At 56.0% G+C, this 22,448-nt stretch overlaps 2 protein-coding genes across 12 annotated transcripts in view; one reads left to right on the top strand and one right to left on the bottom strand.

Moving 5' to 3' along the window:
• The first annotated feature begins 402 nt into the window (after window positions 1–402).
• APBB3 (amyloid beta precursor protein binding family B member 3) lies at window positions 403–6,128 on the top strand. Its single transcript, XM_074552095.1, has 15 exons — window positions 403–566; window positions 1,470–1,660; window positions 1,979–2,055; window positions 2,299–2,356; window positions 2,540–2,680; window positions 3,001–3,128; window positions 3,242–3,247; window positions 3,330–3,444; window positions 3,530–3,617; window positions 3,768–3,851; window positions 3,988–4,103; window positions 4,230–4,412; window positions 4,512–4,946; window positions 5,892–6,000; window positions 6,111–6,128. The coding sequence occupies exons 1-13, from the start codon at window positions 518–520 to the stop codon at window positions 4,731–4,733; spliced, it is 1,458 nt and encodes a 485-aa protein (XP_074408196.1). The 5' UTR covers window positions 403–517; the 3' UTR covers window positions 4,734–4,946; window positions 5,892–6,000; window positions 6,111–6,128.
• Window positions 6,129–6,334: 206 nt separating this feature from the next.
• Window positions 6,335–22,448, bottom strand: part of ANKHD1 (ankyrin repeat and KH domain containing 1) — a 102,556-nt gene continuing 86,442 nt past the window's right edge. For 2 of the 11 annotated variants that reach the window (XM_074552083.1, XM_074552094.1), the window contains 8 exons: window positions 21,604–21,753; window positions 19,689–21,304; window positions 14,747–14,941; window positions 13,430–13,684; window positions 12,341–12,516; window positions 11,263–11,427; window positions 7,463–7,636; window positions 6,335–7,306 (listed from right to left, as the gene is read on the bottom strand). In XM_074552083.1, coding sequence (XP_074408184.1) covers window positions 7,163–7,306; window positions 7,463–7,636; window positions 11,263–11,427; window positions 12,341–12,516; window positions 13,430–13,684; window positions 14,747–14,941; window positions 19,689–21,304; window positions 21,604–21,753 — 2,875 coding nt within the window. In that variant the 3' untranslated portion in view covers window positions 6,335–7,162. The other 9 variants (XM_074552088.1, XM_074552087.1, XM_074552084.1 and 6 more) reach the window with 9 other exon arrangements.

Raw genomic sequence — 22,448 nt, 5'->3', positions numbered from 1 at the left:
CAAAGCTCTTGATCTGGTGAGAAGGTGAAGATAACTGGTGAAGGTAACAAGCACGGACATTTGGGTGCCTTCAGCCCTGGCTGATGGAGGCTGGACACAGACCTGGGCTTGAATGGACAATGAACATGGAATAAGCATGGGTGGAGAGGAATGATGGTGATCTGTGGGGACAGGGAAGGGAATGGAGGAACCCTAAGAGCGAGTGGAGGGAAGGGGAACGAACCTGAGGGCACAAGGGGCTGCCCTGGCTCTGCTGTCTGTCGCACCAGAAACCTTTCCAGCCCCCAAAATCCCCTTCCCTCCTCAGGATCCCACCTCTGCCCCGAGACAGACGCACCCCAAGGGCCCGGCCATGCCCGCCCTTCCCAGCTCCGTCCGGGCCATCCCCCGCGCCCCCCCGGCTCTCTGCAGCCCCCGCCCCGGCCCGCCCCGGCCCCGCCCCTCCCGCCGCAGCCGCCGCGGCTCCGGGCCTGGGCAGGCGGCGGCGGGGGCGCCGCGCCGGGCGGGCGGCGGGGCCATGCTGGGCAAGGATTACATGCTGGCCATCGTCCTGGTCAACTGCGACGGTGGGCACGGCGGGCACGGCGGGCACGGGCACAGCCTGCGGGCTCGGGGGCGGGCTGCAGGAGCGGGGATGAGTTGTGGGGCTGGTGCCGGGCTGTGGCACTCGAGTCGGGTTTCGGGGCTCGGGTCGGGCTGTAGGGCTTTGGTCGGGTTGCAGGGCGGGGGTCGCGTTGCGGGGTGGGAGGGTGGGAGCGGCGGCCGCGCCCGGCGCTGTCCGCGGTGCTGATCTGGGCCCGCGGTGTCCGGCCCGGCCCGGCCCCGCCGCTCCCGCCCCGCCAAGGTCGCCGGGAGCCCACCCGCTTCGGGGGCACCTCATATCCACCTCCGTGTCTCCCCAGCCCCGGAGCGCCCCCACCCTCCCCGCCCCGGGAGCCCCGCCCGGCCCCACAGCCCGGCCGGTCGGAGCGCGCCGCCCCCGCGGCCCGGACTCGCTCCGGCCGCGCTGCGCCACGGGCTCGAGTCGGTGCCCGCGCAGGGCTGGGGGTGCGGGGCCACGGCGATCGCACCCTCCGGCTGCAGCCCCCGGAGCACCATCCTCTGCCCGGCCCCCGGTGTGTGTCCCGGCCCCTCTCCCGGCCGAGGGCAGGGGGACACTGGGCTGGCGGCCGCGGGCCAAGCCTGAGCCTGGTGCCCCGCCTGGCAGGCCCAGGCTGCCCCTGCTCTCTGTGCCCTGCCGGCGCTCTGCTGTCCCCCGGGAACATCGAGGCGGTTCCCCTGCACTGGGGTCTGTCTCTGCTGCAGCCTCGCTGGCATCGTGCCATGTTCCCTTGCCAGCCTCCTCTTCTGGCCCATGCACCCAGAGGCCACTGCAGGACCCTTCTGCTGCTGGGCAAAGCTCTTGGCTCCTCAAGGCAACTGCGGGATCTTTCTCCCTACCCTGTATCTCACACTCACTCTCTGCACAGACAACCTCTGGAGCGACCAGAGCCTGGAGACAGACCCTGACCTCCCCCCGGGCTGGAGAAAAATCTGTGACTCTCTGGGTACCTATTACTGGCATGTGCCAACAGGCACGACACAGTGGCAGCACCCTGCACGCAGCACCGGCCCAGGAGGGCACACGGAGGCTGATGGAGATGACACTCTCCATGGAAGGGTAGGGAATGTGGGCAGGGGTGTGAGGGCTGGTGTTGGATTCCACCCCTGGCAGAATCCTGCTGAAGGGCCCTCTGGGCACGACTGGTCCAGCCTCCCCTTGGAGCTCCCTGTCTGTGTGACCCTGAAGTCCTGCTCAGCCCATCTGGGGGTTGAGCCCTTTGAAAGGCTTCAGCAGGTCCCATCCTGGAGCTCATTCTAGCTGGACTCAAATACTTAGGATACTCACAAGCTTGTTGCAGTCCCGGGAGGGAGGACTCCTACCTGGTGCCTCCTGATGCCTCTCTTGCAGCTCTCACCCCTTTCCTCTTCTCTCCAGGAATGCCAGGGCCCTGCAGCGAAGCACTCGGGGAAGGACCGGCCCATTCCCAGCCCCATGGCTTCGCTGTCCCGGAGGTAGGGCTGTCCTTGTGCTCTGCTGCCTTGTTTGTGGGCTGCCACTGATCCCTGAGCAGTGCTGGGTGCTGGGCCCTGGTGCTCCCCCCTTGCTGAAACAGCAGGACCACACTGGACACCCCCATAGGATGCTTCCCAGCTGGTGGCACGGGGGTCTGCTGGTTCCAGGGCATCCTGATGCTTCCCTGGGTGCCCCAGGAGCACGCAGAGGGAGCTTCCCCTCACTGCCCTGTCCCTCTGCAGGCACTCCCTGTCCTGGCATGGAGATGACTTCCAGCACAGCGCAGAGCCCGGCTCCAAGGTACTGCACCCGCCAGCTTCCCTGCCGCATCGTGGGCTGTGCTGGCAGAGGAGGAGGAGGAGGGTGGCAGCTGGCAGGGACGTGGATGGGAGCCAGAGCAGGGTGACCACTGTGGCACAGTGAGGTGTGCAGGACAGAGGTGGCCGTGCCAGGGGCACTGAAGCCCCTCGTGTCCCTGCTCAGTGCTTTGCTGTGCGCTCTCTGGGCTGGGTGGAGATCCCCGAGGAGGACCTGGCACCTGGCAAGAGCAGCATCGCCGTCAACAACTGCATCCAGCAGCTCTCCAACAGCAAGGGCCAGGGCTCTGCAGACAACCAGGGCGAGGTAAGAGCCTGGGGTGGTGCTGCCAAGCAGGGTCCCACCACAAGGGCGCTGCTGCTGAGGCTGGACTGTGCTGAAAAGGGGAGCAGGTGGTAGAGCCAACTCTACACAGGGCATCCATCCGATGGTCCCAGGTGTAGAGCAGGTGGGTGTGACAGGTGTGGGGGGTCCCCACACAAGGGAACGGTAACTGGGAAGGGCAGGGCTGACCCCACAGCTGGGGCAGAGCAGGCTGCTGGGGAAGGGGTTTGCCCACACAGGGGCTGGGTGCTGGGGATGCCCAGGCTGTCTGCCAGGCTGAGGGAACCACTGCCCCTCTGCAGGGCCAGGACCTAGTGATGATTCTGAAGAAGGACACCATGAGCCTGGTGGACCCCCTGGACCGCAGCCTCATCCACCGCCAGCCCATCCTCAACATCCGCGTCTGGGGCGTTGGCTGCGACAACGGCAGGTGCCAGGGGCCAGGGCACAGCTAGGGCCAGGGGGTGGCTCTGCCCACCTGGGGGAGGCACCCCAGCAGTGACCTGTCCCCTCTCCTCCCTCCCACTGCCACCACGGCTGCAGGGACAGGTAAGGGGGCACAGGGCTGGGGGGGGTACAGGCGCGGGGCTGCCTCTGTCGGGGTCTCACTGCCTTGCTCGTGGCCTTGCAGAGACTTCGCCTTCGTGGCCAGTGACAAGGACACCTGCGTCCTCAAGTGTCACGTCTTCCACTGCAATGTGCCTGCCAAGGGCATCGCCAAGGCTCTGCATGAGATGTGCTCCAAGGTGGGACGCAGGAACCCCGGAGGGTGTGAGCATGGCCGGGGACCTCGGGGGTGAGGGGAGGCTCCGGGATCCCCATCTCTTGCAGATCGTGGCCGAGCGAGCTGTAGCGAGCAGCAGGCTGCCCCGCGCCGCCACGCTGGAGCCCATCTCGGCCGAGGACCTGCCGCTGCAAGGTACCGTCCCCCAGCACTGCTGCTCCCCCTGCCCACAGTCCGCCCGTGAGCCAGAGCCCTCTGGCTTGTCCGGCTCTTTCCCCGGAGTCCTTGGGCATGCTGGGGACACAGCAGAGACACAGCGTTAGCCCCCCTCTCCCGTCCTGGCAGTGGATATCCTAGAAGCGGTGAGACAGTCGATGCAGACCTACGAGGCGCTGTACATCGGCAGCCTGCCCGTGCCCAGGGCCATGGGTAAGCGCGCCGGGGACGCCCAGGAAGCCTCTCCGTGCCGCGGGGCGGCCGGGCAGCCGTGCCCTGGCGCTGGGCAGCTCCTGCCCGGCCCTCGCCCGCAGCCGGGGCCGATGGGATGGGGTGTCCCTCTCCCCAGGGATGGATGTGTTGAACGAGGCCATCGAGAAGCTGACGAGGCGCCCTGGGCGGGAGAACTGGACGCCCTCTCTCATCTACGTGTCGGACACGGCCATGAGGGTGCACCCGGCGCAGGTGGGGAGGGAGCAGGGGGCCGCGGCCGGAGCGGGCACGGTGCTGCCCCCGGCAGAGCTGCCCTGGGGGGCGGCGGGGCTGCCCGGGCGGCGGCCAGGGCTGGATGGGCCCGCGGGGTCCCCGCAGGAGCCCGAGGAGGCGGCGCACATCTGGGAGTGCCAGGTGCGGTACGTGACCTTCCTGGGGGTGGGCCGGGACGCGCACACCTTCGCGCTCATCGTGGACACGGGGCGACGCTTCCAGTGCGCGGCCTTCTGGTGCGAGCCCGACGCCGGCACCATCTCGGAGGCGGTGCAGGCCGCCTGCATGGTGAGCACCGGCGGCACCGCGGCCGGGCACGCCCCGCCCCGGGGAGGCCGGGCTGTCCCCGGTGCCGAGTGCCCCGCGCTGCCTCTCGTGTCCCCGCAGGTGCAGTACCAGAAGTGCCTCGTGGCCGCCGCGCCGGGGGCGAAGGCGAAGAGCGCGGCCGGACGGGGCCGGGCCGGGCCGGCGGCCGCGGGGGACGCTGCCCGCGGGGCGGCCAAGGCGGGGGGAGGCGGCGGCGGGGCGGGGGCCGGCGCCCGCAAGCGGGGACTCTTCTCCTTCCTGGAGGTGTTCCGCCTCCGCCGGGCCCTCCTGCACAGCCCGTAGCGGGCCGGGCCGGGCCGGGGCCGGGGCCGGAGCCGCCGGGGAGGAGCCCCCGGCCCCAACCCCGACCCCGGCCCGGCCCCGGCCCCGAGCGCGGCCCCCGGCGGGGCGGGGACAGGCCCGGCCCCGCCCCTCCCGCCCATCCCCGCCTCACGGGCCGGAAGGGGCGGGGCCGGGCGTGACGTGGCGGGATGGCGGAGTCCTACGTGAAGCCGGGTGAGGGGGCGCCGGGCGCGCGCGGCACTTCCGGTGCGGGGGGGCGTCCCGGTCTCGGTCCCGGGATACCGCGGGGCTGCCCGGGAGGGGCCGCGATTGGGGATCGACTCCGCCGGGCTCCGTGTGTGGGAGGACGCCGGGGCCGTTCCGGGTGCGGGGAGCGCCGGGAGGGACGTGTCGGGGGGTCCCGCCTGGCGCGGGGGCTCCTCGGTCTCCTCCGGTCTCACGGCGCCCTTCGCTGCTGCAGGGAACCAGGAGCGCGGCTGGAACGACCCCCCCCAGTTCTCGTACGGGCTGCAGGCGCAGGCCGGGGGCTCCCGCCGGACCCCGCTCACCCGCCGGGCCCCCCCTCCGCCCGCGGGGGCACCCCCAGGTCAGCACCGCGGGGCTCCCATAGCCCCTCACCCTGTCCTGCCAGGCCCGGCCGAGCCCGCCGGGACCCGCGGCCCGGCTTTCGCAGCCGCGGTGCTGGGGGCGGCCGAGCCGGGACTCGGGGCCCGGTGCCAGCCGGCTCCGAGCTGACGGGCTCGGTGCCTCTGCCCTGCAGGTGCCCCCCCGGGCCCGCCCAGCGCCCCCGCCGACCCCGCAGCGCCGCCGCCCCGGGCGCTGGGGCCGCCCCCGCAGGGCTCTGCCGGCGCTGCCCCGCGGGCTGAGGGCCGGCCCAGCGCGGCGGGCCCGGAGCAGGAGGAATGCAGCGTGTCCGCCGACACCGTCCTTGCCCCGCTGCGGGCAGCCCTGGACTCCTGCCGGGCCACGGTGCAGGTGAGGCTGCGGCCCCTCCCGCCGCCCTGAGCCGCGGTGCCGGCGGAACGGCAGCCGGGGCAGCCAGGCAGGGGCTGCCGCTTGCCAGGAGACCTGAGGGGGGAAGAGAGCCGCCCCTGGCCCGGGGCTCCCCAGAGCTGGCAGGGGTACATCCCCTCACTCTCAGCTCACCTCTGCTTCCAGAAACAAGTGTGCAATGACATCGGGCGGCGGCTGACAGTGCTGGAGGACGCGTGGGCTCAGGGGAAGCTGTCGGCACCAGTGAGGAAGAGGATGAACCTCCTGGTGCAAGGTATGGGGTGAAGGGGGCCGCGGCCGCACCAGCAGCAGGCCCTGGGGCAGAGGCACCCGCGGGACGGCGGATCCTGCCCCCTTGACGGGGCTGTCCCCCTGTCCTGGCAGAGCTTCAGCAGCAGCACTGGGACGCAGCTGATGAGATCCACCGCTCGCTTATGGTGGACCACGTGAACGAGGTGAGCCAGTGGATGGTGGGCGTCAAGCGCCTCATCGCTGAGACGCGGGACCTGCCCACCGGACAGACGGACGGCAGCGCTGACACCGAGCCCGCAGCTGAGCCTGTGACTGAGCCCCCGACCGAGCCGGAGCAGGAGGAGCCCTGACGGCAGGGACCGGGCTGTGGACTGTGAGCGGGGCAGCCCCTACCCAGGGCCACCGGCAGGAACAGGCCCCTGCTGCTGGAGGGAGTCTGGGCACCCCCTCTGCCTCCCAATCCTCATCCAGGAAAAGGGGATTTTAATCATTGCGACATTTTAGTGGCGATTCATTATGTTTAATAAACAGCACCAACCTGCCCCCTCCCACAGTCTCCCTGAGGGTTCTGGCATGGACAGGTCCTGGGGCTCCCAGGGTCAGCAGGAGATGGGAGTGCTGGGTGAGGCCATGGCTGCTTCATTAGGCTTGGCCATGTCAGGGGAAGAATTCAGCATCTGGCTGGATGCAGTACTTTGTGTCCCCGCTGCACTGGCTGGCAAAGCCTGCCCCTTATCTGGCCCAGCCCTGCTGCAGGAGGGGTCTGGGCTGGCTGCAGAGGCTGATGTGCCAACAGCCCCTGGCATGAGCAGGGTTTGTGCTGCAGCCACAGCCCTGGCTCCCATCTTGGCACAGCTTAGAGTCTGCAACCCAAGAGACCTGGGTGACCTCAGGGAGGTCCAGGGACAGACACATGCCTGGTCAGGTGTTAATTGGGCTGCTCTCCCCATGTTCATGGGATGGCCCGACCACCTGCCTCCACCACAGCTGGGAACAGAGCCCCAGCTGCAGGGTCACCCTCTGCACCCTCCTGGTGCTGCTCACCTCCCCTCCCTAGGGGCGAGGGCCCCGCTGAGCCCTGACAAAGACACACACCATGTTAGCACAGGGGTTTCACGGTGTTTATTGATCAAGCATGAGCTCCTAGGCAATTGCACCAGCCACTTGTGCTAGAGCCTGAGGTGTCACACGTCCATCCCCAGCATCAGAGAGGGCTGCAGCCAGCTGGTCACGGTGCCAGCACCTCCACGAGGCCCAGGAACAGGCCCAGCCATGGCCTGGAGACGAGGAGATGGAAACTCAGATGTCCATCTCAAACTGGTCTTGATCTGCAAGGGCACGGATGGATACAGGAGCAGGGTTAGGATGGGGCTGGCTCAGCAGACAAGGGCAGGCAAAGGGAGCAGGAGCTGGAACTGGGCCAGGCTGGGATCTTGCCCCAGGCAGGCGGTCCATGGGCAGGGCTGTGGCCCTGGGCTGCTCACCTGGCATGGCCTCTTCGCTCTCATTCCGCTCCTTGAGCTCCTCCAGCTTGGCGAGGCTGGACTGGGCCAGGGATGTGACACCGGGGGTCTGGGGCAGGCAGCAGGGAGGGGTCCTGGCCGCGGGTGAACTCTTGCACTCCAGCAGGAACTTGCGGTCGCAGATGATGCGGGTACCTGCCAAAAGCAGGGGGCTGTCAGGCACTGCTGGCCCGGCCACCCCCGCCCTGAGCCCCTCAGCCCAGAGCAGGGGTGGGACCCAGTGCTTGGCCACGGCTCATGGACACATCTGCCTCTGGAGCCACCATGTACAAGGCAGCCTGTGACACCCATCCTGCTCAGCAGCTATTCCCCACATTATTCCTCCCCTTCAGGCTCCTGGAGCTCTGCAGGATGCAGCATGAGGGGGTCCAGCCTCCCACGGGCTACCCCATGGTGACAAACACAGGCCACCCCTGTGCTGCTTGGAGGGCAGGGCCAGTCCTGGGGCACAGAGATAGGCCCAGCCTGCTGGCCAGGCAGCAACAGCTTTGTGTGGTGCCCTGTTCCAGGGTGGAGCAGCAAGGGCTGGGTACCCCACAGTGGGCACCCTGGGGACCTGCTCCCATTGTCTCAGCCTGCCCCCTGCTGCTTCCTGCAGGACAACAGCTGGGTTCCATGGGGCATCTCCTCCTCCAGCCTGCTGGGTGTGCAGTGTCCACCCGGGGCACACACTGCCTCCTCCCCATGCTCCAACTGCCTGCCAGCAATGCCTGAGATGGCACCAGCCTGTGTGCCACATCTGTGGCCCTGCTGTCCCCTGCCCATCCCTCCCTGCAGCCCAGCACCAGCTCCCTGCCAGGCTCTGGCAGAGGGTGCAGCCCAGGGGTTCCAGGAGCCCAGAGCTGCTGCTGCCCGAGGTGCCAGTGAGGCCAGAACTCCTGCTGGGCACAGCAAACATCTTATACAGCCCACACCAGCTGCTGCCCGAGGTGCCAGCCTGGAGCTCCTGCTGGGCCTGTAAACATCTTACACAGCCCACACCTGCCACAGCCCCACAGCACAGAGCTGGGCCAGAGCAGCTTAACTGAAGGCACAGAGCCAGGGCCCACAGGGCAGGCACTCTGTGCCTCAGCCCAAACATGGGTCAGGAATGAGGCACATGCTTCCCTGAGGACAGACAGCAAAGGAAAGACCTGCTCAATGGCTGACCCAGGGGGTCAGAAGGGGGAAGGAGGACAGGTCTGGGGGAGCCCTGCCACCCAGGGCTGGTGAACTCAAGTGGGCACAGCCTCTGGCATTGTTACCCCCATGCTCTCTCTGGATCCAGGCAGCCTGTCCTGAGGGACCAGCACTGCACTCACCAGCCCTCTGGCATTGCCACCAAAAGCACAAGGCCCTGCCTCTGCCTGTGCCCCTCTGTAACCACAGGGCAGTGATGGTCTGAACTTTGAGCAGGATCTTCCTACAAAATCTGGGGGTTCCTTTTCCACTTTAGTGGAGGCTGCTGGGGCCACTTGGGTCTGGAGCCCAGAGCAAGTGCCCATGTCCTCAGGGAAGGAGCTGTGCAGGGAAGAACCCAGCAAGGGACCTGTGCAGCAAAGAGCTGCCTACGTTAGGCAGGGCTGGGGTGGCCAAGGCTGTTCCAGGGACAGCCCCATCCCCATCCTGGGTCATGCTCCCTGGTGTCATGGAGCACACTGTGCCACCCACCCTGGAGCTGCAGCCCTCCAGGATGGGCACACAGTGGCTCCCCAGGATGGGCAGGAGGAGGTGGCACTGCTTGCTGCAGCCAAGGAACACACACAAGTGGGCACCTGCCCCTGCCCCAGAGAGCACACACCTACTAACACAACACTGCTGGTTTCCAATACAGCTGCTGCTGACACGTGTCCCCTGCCCATGTCAGGGCATCAGACTGGGTGAACCTTAAGGCCACTTCAACACAAACCTTTCTGTGACTCATTCTGTGTGTGTATCCTTTGGTGTTGGCACTACCACTGGGGCAGCAGCAGTTCAATATTATTTTTTAATTTCATCCTCAAACACCAAGAAAAATATATTAATATACCATCCAGTAGTGCTTCTAAGGTTGATTTGCCTCTGGTATGTAGACACTGCTTGTGCACTTTGGGTGTTCAGTACTTCTTTATGCTTTTATTGGGGAACTCTGCTGCTGCATGTAAGGATTTGTTTGGATAAGGTGGAAGAAGTTGAAATCTCCACCTGGTCTGAGACTGATGCATTGGATTAGACACTATGTGCACTGGAGTTTCCTGCTTAAGTAATGGATTCCATGTAGTTACTGCATTGCTTTGGAGTAAAAATAGAACTAAGCACAGTCCAAGTGCAGAAAGTAGAGAACTGGGTCAGGAGTTAATATTCATCTTAAGCAGCGTGCAAAAATCCTCTTCTTCCTCACAGCAAGGGCCCGAGGAGCTCTTAGCAGATTCACAGCATTACAAGAAGCTTACAACTGAACCTATTACATTTTCCTCAAATGGGAAGCACTTTTCTAAGGTCTGCTTCTGGACAGGTGAACAACCCTGCATTCACCTGTCACTGTTGTCAGCCCTTCTTTGCAGCCCTGAGCAAAACCTCATCTCTCAGGTGACACTGCCAGAAGTGCCAGAAGCAGCAGAACTAATCCAGAAGGAAAAGACCATAACACAGAAGCAGGTTCACACCAATAAAAGGCTCACAAGGGGCAGGGGCAAGGACTCTGCAGACCCCTGTGGCTCCAAACCCTCCCAACCTGTCTGCATCCACATGCTCAGGATGTGACCCTGGGGAGATTTGTCACCCAGCATGGCAGCAGCTGCTGGGGACAATAACATACAGCCCTTTCCAAAATTCTCACACACAACCTATAAATGCTGTTTGCCTTTTATTGAGTATTCAGGTAAATATTTCACATTAATACAGGCTACATAAAGTAGAGCCACTATACGACATGAAATTTACTCAGCTTTTCCTTGTAAGTCTGTAAACAATTATACAGGTATTACCACCCTAAAAGGTCAAAATCATGTCATCAGCTAGTTCTCTGCTGCATACAAGGAGCATTCAGTAGTGTTTAGCCAAAAAGCACTAGTTTTGTCTGATTTTTAAGTTTGAAGTGGCTAAACTAACTGGAGAACAGAATCAGTTTGTATAGGTAAGTCAATTTGTTCTTATACACGGGCAATTGAGATTCCATTGTTACAGCCCACAGAAAATTGCTTAATTAGGCACATGAAAAAAATCCCCAGGGTTCTTCAAGGTCATAAAGATTCCCAAACCAGGCTAAAAAAGGACAGACCCCCTTAAATCAGTTGACGTACTTGAGATGCATGTTTCCAATGTGAGGTGCCCAGGTGCCAGGCCAAATCTACAGCAAGAAATAAAAAGACAAATCTATTATAAAAACAAATAAAGGTTCCTTTAACAGTGTTTTACCACTGAGGGAGAGCATAAGGCTTCCCTCAAAATACAACCAGACTGTCCAAAGGCAGGAGCTCTTCAGCTCTGGCCAAGGTCTGACTGACAACCTGCAAGGTGCCAAGGATGGAAATAAACCCTCTCACTTGTACCAGTCCATTACCTGGCTGAGCAGTCTTGAAATGCTGCTTGTTTTACCTGGAAAGTTTGGTATCAATAGCACCATGGATATTTTATCAACACATGCACACACACACACACAGAGTAGGGAAAGTCATGCAGACAACCTCAATCCTAGGTTCAAAGAACTGAAAAAACCAAACGTGTCACCCAGCCAGAACTGGGTCTCACAGCACCACACAAAGCCCCAGGAAAGCACAGGTGGGAGAAGACAGCCACACTACCTGCTGAGCATCAGTACATTCTGTTGAGTTCTGGACAACTTTGATCATGGGATTCCAGGCAGGATCTGGAGTATGGAGCCCGTTAAAGAGGGGCCCTCCTGGGCCATCTGCCAGCTGAGGGTGCGAGGGTATCAGAGTGCCGCCGTACATGGAGATGGGCAGGCCCTGAGGGGACAAGAGAGCTCTGGTGAGGGACATGGGGAGGGTGGCTGTAGGAGCAGACAGAGCCACGTCTCCTCCACAGGTAATGTTCCAGTACTGGTAGGAATCTCAGGGAACACTGGGGCAGAATGTGGAACACAGTGATTTCAGAGCTGGAGATTCCAGCCAGCTTAGCCATTGCTCTGAACTTAAACCTCAGCAGAGGCTGCAGCACACACAGAGTTTTCAGGTACCCCACAAAGCCAGGCCAGCAGCTGAGCACTGTGACCCCAGAGTTCCCTCCTCCCTGCAGCACAGGACAGCCACAGAGCACACAGGGCTGCACTGAGCTGACCAGACTGGGTTGAAGATCTCTAATTCCTAATGCCCATCTAAAATAATTCTGCCTATTCAGAAAGAGCAAGTTACAGAGCAGCTTTTTGCAATCAGGAGAATTCTTTTCCTATGTATGAATGGCTCTGCTTTGCCATGCAGATGCCAAGACCACATGCTATGGCTCTTTCTGAAACATGCTGGGAGTCCTCTCCTCCTGCCACTTCCCTAAGGAAGGTGTGGGGCACTGTGGCCATGATTTGTGCTGAAAGCATTAAGCAAACTTGTAATCACCCTCAGGAGCTGGGCAAGCTTTGTGAAACATTTCCAGGAGACTGAGCTTCTGAGGGATGAAATACTGGAGAGTGATGAAGGCCTTCAGCTACTGACCAGAGAGTATCTGCAACCTACAAACTCTGGCTTTGTTTAGAGCTGCCTCCAGGCTTGGGTACCTTTTCTGGTCAGTTCTGAGATGAAAGAAGGTTCAGGACTGGGGTAACAAGCAATGGCAGCAGAGTCACACACACAAAGCGTGAACAGGCAGAAGAGGTGAACAATAAAGCCAGGCCCAGCCATTTCATAAATCCAACTCTCTGTAACTTACTTTAGAAAAATCCACAAAACTATTTGGCATAGGTTGGTGGAAAATATTCGAGGGAGCCACTATTCCAGAATCATCTCTCTCCATTGGCTGATGCTGAGAAAACGTGCCTGGGTCTGACAGCTGCTGATGCATTGGATGACTTCCCATGACAGGCTGAGACCAACCCGACAAGCCTTCTGCAAAGAGATGAAAAATGGCTGATGAAACTCACGGCACACACTGGAGCAGAATTCAGCAGCTGCACACACCTAAGGCCACCCAAAGGCACCCTGAAAACACACAGCCACAGAGGGATCTCAGCTATCCAGACAAGGGTGGAGAAGATGGGGACTACCACGAACTGTGAGTTCCACATGTCCACTGCAAAATGGCTAAAATCCAACAGAGCTCCCAACACTACCTGTAAGCACATACAAGCTTTTCTTAAAAACACACAGCAATGCTGAGACATGAGTTAACCAAAGTGTGGAGGGCTTCACTGAAGCATATAACAAATGCAGGACTCAAACGTTTGTATTGAAAGTTACCAATGGAAACACTCTACACCTCAAATGCTGCACCTCCTCCTTTCCACAAAATCCAACTACCAGGAAACTGAACGTAAACCTTCAGCTGTTTCAAAGTCATTCTTTGGGAACCAAGGCTGCCTGGAACAGAAGTTATCCCATACTGTTCAAGAGTCATGAGGAAATCAGTGCAAAAACCAGTATCCACAGCTCTGTGTCCCTGGGTGCATCAGCTGCACCTCAGCTGACACTGTAAAATGTGAGGGGAAAACAAGAGAGAAACCTGGACAGAGAGAGCTAACAGTCAGGCCTGGAAACAGCCCCCTGAACAGATAGCAACTGTTTACTCTAAGCTCTGGATCATTCAGAGGACTCTGTATGAGGTCTCTGCATCATTTCAGGCTCACAAATGCCTTGATCCAGGCGGGTGAGAACCACCAGCAGCACGAGGGCAAACCACAGCATTTCCATCGACCTGAGGATGTTCCACAAGGGAGCACAGACTGTGGAGCTCTACTCCTCCTCTCCAACCCTCCTTCCAGACACATCCCTCGGGGCCCTGCCGTGTGTGAGCAGCACTCACCGGACACGCTGTTGACGCCGAAGGACCAGATGCCGCTGTGGCCCACGGGCGCGCTGAAGTTGGTGCCCAGGGGCGTGGGGGTGACGGAGCCGCCCTGGCGGATCCTGGCCAACCGCTCGGTCCCGATGGGGGGCGGCACCTTCCTGTCGGGGTTGCTGTTACCCGCTTTTGGCTGGCCCAAGTTAGCAGGGGCAGAAGCAGCTGAGAGGGGTGAAGATGATCCTGAGGAAACTGATGGGATAGGAGATTCACCTGCTGAAGAGAGCATTTCTCTTGCTTAATGACACACAAAGTAGCAAGGGTAAATGCCATCCCACTTATTTCCCCGATATTATCTCCAAGTAAATGATAAAATGTTTTAAAGGCTTTTTTTTTGCAAGTATTCAAGTTTTCAAAGAAATTATTTGAACTCTAAAATCCACATTATAACACAAATGCTTTCAGCCATCAGAATCGTGATATTCTCATGACATAGCGGTGTATCCAAATTAATTACAAGAAAGAATAAGAAACATGGAAGAGTTTCAGGAAGAGGTGAAAACATCAGCCAAAATACCATAAATATCTAAGCAGCCTGGTTTTGGTATCCACCACTTGCAGCAGAAGAGAAATCAGACAGCTTCCCAAAGCCACAGGTGTGACCCAAGAGCATAAAGTCCCGCCAAGTTCAGAAGTGTCACTGACTCTCCTTGGGAAATCCAACTTCCTTTGAGCACTCATTGAAACATTTTGGTTCTTAAACTCAGAGTGGCAATGAAGTTGCATGCAGTGACATGAAAAACATCTTCAGCTAAGATTCTGAATCAAAGACCCATATTTTCTGTAAAGCTACTTCCATGTTCTTTCCATTAGGAGGAAAACCCACTGTTACCTTGGATGATGCTTAGAGATTTTGGAATATTTTAAGTATAATTAGAGATCCCAATTAAAAAAAAAAAAAAAGAAAAAAAGAAAAAAGGCAAGTATAACTTCAAACCATGGCAAACATGACATTTTCAACTAACACTGCACTCATACTACTTAGAGGGGCATCTTTAGCTTGGTGTAATCACCTCCACTCCCCCACAGCTTCATTGCTCTCTCCTCTCAAGAGCCTACAGTAACTCATTTTTCTGCCCAAATACACCTTTAGTAATGCTACCAGAACTAGTGGCATGGGAAAAACCCCACAAAATAGCACAGCTTGGGATTTGCACACCATCCTCACAGCTGCTAAAAGCAATTGGAAAGCATTTTGTGCATTACTGGGTAAGTTCCCCTCAAGTTAGAAATCTACTAAAGACAATAGCTATGAATTTATAGTTAACTAAGACAGACCCATGAAGTTCCTACATGAATTTGTTGCGCTTGTCCAAGGATGTGGTGAAAAATGCTGTCTGTTAAAGCTGGGAGTCCCAACAGGCGCTGGCCCTTGAAGGTAAACCCGTGCTCCTTGTATGTTTGCTGAAAAGCCTGTCAAAGGACCTGAAGAAGAAGTTGTAGAGCTGTTGGATGGATCTAGAGAGGGTAAGCCTGAAATAAACATAAATTTGATTAAATATCTCTCTTTGGGAACCTGCTTCAAAGCACCAGAGAAAGCTAGTGCTCCAAATATAATTAAAGCATCTCATCACCGTTGGGGGCATCTGCACATGGTAAGGTGCATGATTCTCCCTTAGAAACCATTTCTGGAGGCTCTCTGGTTTGGCCTCAAGTTTTAACAAAAACAGCCATCCCTTTGGTCACTGAAAGAAAATGATTTTAGCAGGGAGGGCAGAGCAGGAAAGCTGGGAGTGGCCACGATCTTTGCTTACAAAAAGCCACCCAAATGCAACAGGGATCCAGGGCTCTGTGAAAGTCCCAGGGGAATCCAGCACCAGGGAAGCAGTTCTGTGCAGGATGGGCTTTGCCATCCTGAGGCACCTTCAGGTAGAGATCAGTCATGCTGTGGCCACTGAGACAGGGCTGGCGTGGCACAGCACCACAGGGGAGGGGGCTGCTTCCTCCAGGGACATGTGAGAGAAGAGACACCTGGAGAAAGAGCTCAAAGTCCCACAAAAATTACTAGCAAGGGTGAATTACAGTTTTTTCTAAGCCAAAGCTTTTAAGTACTTTTCCAAAACGCTGTAAAAGCTCTTATCACACATTATTACCTGAAAGCAGAAATGGGCATGGCCACATGTTCACCTGAGTTTAGGGTTTAGTTTCAAGGGCCTATTAAACAGGATTAGTTTCAAAACCATTTAAACATTTCAAAATGACCACAACCAGGACCAGCCTATGTTGCTGCAGAGTGAGGTTGAGGTTATGTCTACACACACCCCACCACAAACAGCAGTGCTGCCAGGCAGTACCTTAGGTCAGAAACTAGAGGGGCACCTTTCAGTGCCTGGACAGTTCCTGAAAGCCAGGTCTTTTCCCCCAGTATTATCAACCCAGTCAACCTGATTTACTCCTTCCAGAAGTGCCAGATCCAACCTGCTCACATGGACAGAAATGATTTGTTGGAGTTAAAGGAGGTATTTTTCTCACTAGCCCAAAGGTTATACTGAGAATTCTCTCTTACAGCCAAGGAGAAACACATCCCCCTGCTGCTGGAACATGAGGGACCCCCAGCATGGGAGGACAGCACAAACTCCATGCTCTGAGGAGGATGCCAGTGCCTGTGGCTGCAGTGTGGCCGAGCTGGGTCTGTCAGGAGTTGCAGCCTGGCCCCAGCACAGAGCTCAGCCCTCAGACAGCAGCACCTGCAGCCCAGGCCCTCCCTGGGCAGCTGTGGAGCCACTCACTGCACACTCTGGGCACCCTCTGTCCACAAACCTGGCAGCCAAAAGCCCCCCTGGGCACTGATTCTGTCACACACCAAAGCACAGCCTGCCAGCTGGCTGGGAACCACACAGGATCTGCCCCAGACAAAAGGGGAACAGAGCTGCTGCCACCCTGGGTGCTGCTGGGCTCCCAGACAGACAGCAAGGCAGGGACTGGGACAAAAGCAGCTCTCCTGCAGGAGAGGGATGCCCTGCTGCCTTCTGATGGCTCAGGAGGCTGATGGGTACAGATTTTGGGTACACAGCTTGTAAAGGGCAATGACTGCACAGTCAGGATCACTTCAGCACTGCTGGATTTGCTCCATGGGCTGAAGGGAGGGTGACAGCCAGAGATGCACAAATCCAGGAGTCAGGTCACAAAGAAGACTTTTTAACTTTATCTTGTCTTTCATAAAAGGGGATGAAAAACTTTGCTTGATATTAAAAATCGTTATTCTGAACAGTAACTTATCAAATAAGTTGATAACTTATCAATAACAAGCTTTCTATTTGTGTACTTACCAAAAAAAATCAGGTTTTCTAATACTGAAATCTTCTGCAATACCATATTCTACACTTACCTGGGCTATGAACTCAAACTCCTCATTGTGCTCTGAATGCATAACTGAGATTTTGAGAGGAGTGCAATGATCTCACACAAACTCTGCTCAAAATTCAGTTTATCAAAGACCCCAGGCAGATGTTGGCTACTGCAACATCACCTGCATGTTTAGAGAAAGAGCCACAACACTTGGTCACTCTGTGTGAAACAGAGTCCAACCATTTCATGCAGCTCCCTACTCATGTGCTGCTTCCTAAGCTGGCATATTTCAGGTTTGTGACCCCTTTTAAGAAGCAAGATCTCAAACTCCTTAACATGCAGAGGACAGAAGTAACAAGCAGATTAGTTTTGGTCTTCTCCACAGCCTCCTCTCATGGCTGGGCTAAGCCTGCCCTCAACTGCAAACTGCCAGGACAAGAGACCTAAAAATGTGAGACAAATAGGCCATTTCCAGAATGGATCCACAGCAGAGGTATCTGTGCCTCAGAGGAACTGGTGAATCAGAGAAAACTCGAGCTGCAGCTGAGCTCACCCATGAACAAGAAAAGCAGACTATCTGAACTCCACCCTGAGGTGAGAACTTGTTAAGAAAAAGCTGGTTTAGATTTATTAAATTATATTAAATCTTCACCAGATCAGTTTAGAGGGGATCCCTTAGAAATGTTGATTTGTGGAAAAACTTGCCATAGGCCAACTGTGTAAGAGAGGCACAAAATGCAAACCTCTGCTCCCTCAGGTGTCCCTCCCCCAGCTGAGACCAAGGATGGGTGTCCACCTGCTCTGAGGCTGCTCCCAACCCCTGTGACCACCCAGAACTGCCAGGCCCTGGCTGCTCCCTGTCCTCTGTGCTGCTGCTGGGCAGAGCAGGAGCAGCGAGCAGCCCTTGTCCCCCTTCTCAAAATCTCACAAACCCTGTCACCTGTGCAAACAGCTGGGAGTCCCCAGCTCTGCCAACCCCAGGCTGAGCCAAGGGCAAGGTCCATTCCCCTGGGACAAGCTGGGGAATGAGAGGGGTGGGCAGGGCACACTTAGCTCTGAGGGAAGGCAACAGAGAACTCTCATCACTCCTTTCCTCTCTATCACACCTTCCAAACATCCTCAAGCTCCCTTAACCCCCTGCTCCTGGGACATCAGGATTCTGAAACAAAGGTGATCAAAAGCAGCAGGAAGTAAAACCACATTGAATGAATCAACTAAGGACCTGACTAATCAGTCACCTCCTGCCCAACACAATTTTAGCAACACACTCCCTACTGGCAGTTTTTCTTCACTTTGCAATATCCTAATTAAATCCTAACTCAGGACAAGTGTGTTCTGTCCAAATATTTTTGAGCTTCAGTTGAGAACTTCACACCTATCTCTCCCAAAGTCAACTGTGTGAGTTTTCCTTGGCTATCTACCCAACCTTTCTAATGGCAGAAACAGATTTACACTGTTTTTCAAATACTTACAGTCACTTAAGTATATATAAAGTATAAAAGGATATATAAAGTAGAAATACAAGAGATTTTTCCCCAATACAACAGATGATCTTAACATAAGGGAACAGCAAAATACTTTGTGGCTGTGGGAAGTCCCTGTCACCCATGTTTGCACATGCAGGATGCCACCGTCAGGGAAATCAGCAGATCCCATTTGCCATAAGTTTCCTTTCCCAGGAATTATTTTAGCAACAGCCAACCCCAGTTCAGAGCACTGCAGAGGAAAAGCTGAGCCACTGTCAAGTGGTCCTGGAGCCTGCTGGGGGTCTGGCAGCTCTTTATTAACAGTCTCTGATGAACAAGGTCCAGTTACTTCACCTGACACATCTAATTCTGCTTCCTGCACTAAGGCTGGATGTGGCACAGAGTTCTAGGTGTGCCCTTGCTGTGCAGAGCAGTACAACCCAAATTTAACAACTGAGAAAACTACAGTCACAGCAAACAGCCCAGGTTTGTGGTTAAAGCCTGAAAGAGAGAAGTGTTCTGGTTTGCAGAAGTCCTGCACATCTGTCAAGCAACTTAAAGGGAATGCTGAAGATCTTCTTTCCTTACCATTACATCTTCCAAATGCTCCCTTCTCCTTTAATCTGAAAGTCAAACTACTTGACTTGTCCCAGCTAAAGTCCTGAAACTTTAGCCCAAACACCCAACACACTCTGTGTGGGCAAGGATGACTTCAGACACCCAGCTCCAGGGCACCCTCAGCCACCATGGCAAACACAAAGGGGTGGCACAGAAGGGATCTCTTGAGGGTCCCTTCCAAACTAATGGGTGCAGTTGGTTGTCTGCAACATAGTTTGAACACTGAGAAGACAAAAACCCTGCAGGCAGAGCAGAGCAAGGACAGGCAGCTCAATGTCAGTGCTCATAAACCATTTCAAACAAATCCAGATGTGCTGGTACTGCTATACTGAACTGCTGAATAGAACACCCCACACAGTAGCACACCAATAAGCTCCACAAAGTAAGCTTATTAAAATCCCAGAGCCATATCAAGAACCAAAAGGCACAGAGAGTTTCCCTTCACTGAGCCAAGCTGGAGTCTCACATACAATATGGAGCACCTGCACACAGTCACTGCTGCAGCTGGAACCTGCAGGAGTCCTCAGCTTTGGTGTCACTCCACACTGTGCTCCATTCCAACCCAAAACCTAAAACTGATGCTACACCACAAGCAGGTGGGAGCATTGCTGTCTCACACAGAGGACAAGCAAGGCAACACCTGCAATCTTCCCAACTCCTAACAGCCTAGAAAAGCTGAAGGAAAAAAAATCATCAGCAATTTAAAGAGCACTTGGAAACAACAGGCCATCCTCATTGCATGAGCATTCTCCAGCTGCCATTTGTAGACTATTTCTCCATCAGTATGATGATCAAAGTGCAATGGCTGAAGAAATGATTTTGTCCAGAACATGATCTGAATGACTTACCTACAGGACTAGTTGAAACCCGCTGGGAAGGCGGCCTGAAACCAGGAGCCTTGGAGTTGTCGGGATGAACGTTTTCCACATGTCCTAGCACAGAGTTATTCAGAAAGGTAGACTGAACAGTGAAAGATGGGTCAGCTGCTGCTCGGGTAGAGAGTGGACAGTCTCCCCATGCTTGGTTAGCTGGCACCTGGTTGCTATCAAAAAGACTACTAAAGTGATTGAAGAGCGTTGCTGGCCCAAAGGCAGGAGGCAATGATTTGTTTGCTGGGTTAATGTGCATCTGAGAACCGTTCATAACGTTCATGGCTGACGAAAGCTGCACTGCAGCAGGTGGACCTTGAGAAGGTGTTAAAGGAACTTGATTCGTAACAAAAATAGACTGAGGATCTTGATGGAGGTTTGCATTTGGTACCACTGAATAGAAAGAACCTCTGGACTGCATCCTGTGAGTAACTCGAGGTGCTGGTACAGCTACTTGAGGTAAGTTACTGTTGTCCTGATTATCTGCAACAACTGACCTGGGCGACGCTAAGCTTAAAGGAGCAGTTTCTGAGCTGGATGAAAAAGGCATCGACATGGAAGGGCTGATCTCGGCCATGCTGGTTGGCAGAGCCTCCTCCTGCGCGCCGCTGGGCGGAGCGGGGCTGCCGGCCGGGCGCGTGTCGGTGCCCGCGGAGCTGCTGCTGCCTGACCCGCTGCAACTGCTGGAGGCCGAAACCGGCGGGCACGCGCTCGTGGGAGGCTGCTCGGGGGTGGGCACCTTCTCCTTGGGTGCAGAGACAGCCGAGAAGGAGTCTGCCTTCAGGGCAGAATGCTGCGCTGGCGGAGCAGTAGATGGCAGAAACGCCGTGGGCACTTGCCCGTTGTTTGTGGGGGCAGAGGAAGCTGAGGGCAGAGTGCTACAGGTGCTCGTCACAGTTGAGATGGCCGTTGCTGCAGCGCTCGTCTTGGGGACGCAGGCAAAGAGCTGCTTCCTGACCGAGGAGGGAGTCCTGTTACTGGTCACACACAGAGGCTGCGTGGAAGCAGCTGCAGACGAGGCGGTAACGGGACAAGTGGACGTGGCTAACCCAGGAGACTCCGTCTGCAGAACGCTGCCATTCTGAGTGCCCACACGACTCGAGCTGTTATGCTTTGGAGAGCTGTTCGTGCTGCCAGGGTTAACTGGTCTCACTGGGAATGGTCCCCAAGTGTTTGGTGAAGGTGAAAAGGTTCCTCCAAACTGGGCCATAGGTAAGCGAGGGTGCCGGATCTGTTGCATAGTTTGGGCAGCCAGCAAGGCAAAATGAGGGTGAGAATAAGCGAGAGGAAGAGACACCGGAAAAGACGAGCGCACGTTGGCCGGGACATTCTTGTTTAATTTGTTGGGAGGCTGGAAAGTCGAGAGTGTTGATGACTGCGACGTGACCAGGGGCGGCGCTCCCAGAGGAAAGGAGTTCTTGTTGGAAGCAGTCGCAGTGCTGACTCCAGATGAAAAGTTTGCATGGATTGATTTGCTACTCGAAGCAGGGGTTCTTATGTGAGTTTTAGGAATCAAGTCTTCCAGTTCCTTGGCAGGATCTTGAATAAGGGCATTGATGAGTTGCACTGCGTATCGCGTGGACTCTGTACCACCCCTAGGTTAAACACAAACAGATTTATCTCCTGCAAAAGGAAACCCCACTTTGTGCAACGTTCTGTAGCTTCAACCTTATTCTGATCTGTAACTCTATTGTAAATTTACTGCAGTAAATTATTTCTTCTGTGTATCTTAAGGATTATCTTTGAAGTTGACTGTCAGCATATCCTGGCAGCAGGAATGTATGTGCTATTGTAGAAGAAAGAAGCTAAATAGATCCTGCCTTAGAAAGCAAACAAGCTTTTCAATAAATGACACTGTGGAATAACTCAAGACTTTGATTTTGAGATACTGTACCTTATAGTGATCATTCTCTCTCCATTCTTATCTTTTTGCTTATCCACATCAATGTGGGCACCAGTGACATCTTGAATTGCTGTGATGTTGCACCCACCTCTTCCCATTATTCTAGATACGACAGAAGCTGGGACTGATAATTTCTTTGACCTATATCACAAAGATCAGAAATCTGAAATGCATTCAAACTTCACACACAGACAAAACCCCTCTGACAGTGGCTGAAGTAATATTCTTAAGGGCAGTAAGTGGTTTTCTGCTGATCCTTTCTTTGCCCTTTGGAGCCTCTCTCAAAGTCCCCCACTCAACTCAGCATCCTCAGTACCTGACAAGGATTCTCCAAGCAGCATTTATCCCACCACTGTTGTAACAGATATATGAGCCTCACACTACTTCAGAACCCCTTTTGGATTTTATCTTATCTTGGGTACCTCACCTCTGAGACAAATCCTCAGCTTATCAACCTGAATTTAGACAAGCAGCACTGTTTCAAATATAAAAGCCCATGGCTTGGCTACTTGGACTGTTTATAGCAAGGAGAAGATGACTTTCCAGTGATCAGATTTGTGGTACCACCTGCATCCACAACCTTTCAGTATCCACCGCTTTCAGACCTCAAGGTCTGGAAGTGCAGTGTCACCAATAAGCACTGGTGGGTGAAAGCAGGTGAAGGTGTGCAGTGCTGTGATTTAGGGAGCTGCTGGAAGCCCCTGTGATGGCAGCATGGACTTGCAGGGGCAGGCTCACTGTCAGGCCACAATGTTGCCACTAAGGTCAGTCAGTTCAGGGTTTTCCTGATTCACATGGTACTGGTGGGTCACAGCAAGCACACAGTTTATGGAAGT

This window comes from Zonotrichia albicollis, chromosome 15 (genome assembly GCF_047830755.1).
Source record: "Zonotrichia albicollis isolate bZonAlb1 chromosome 15, bZonAlb1.hap1, whole genome shotgun sequence".
NCBI classification, from domain to species: domain Eukaryota; kingdom Metazoa; phylum Chordata; class Aves; order Passeriformes; family Passerellidae; genus Zonotrichia; species Zonotrichia albicollis.
The sequence above is the reverse complement of the archived record's forward strand: the minus strand, read 5'-3'. Positions and strand labels throughout refer to the sequence as shown.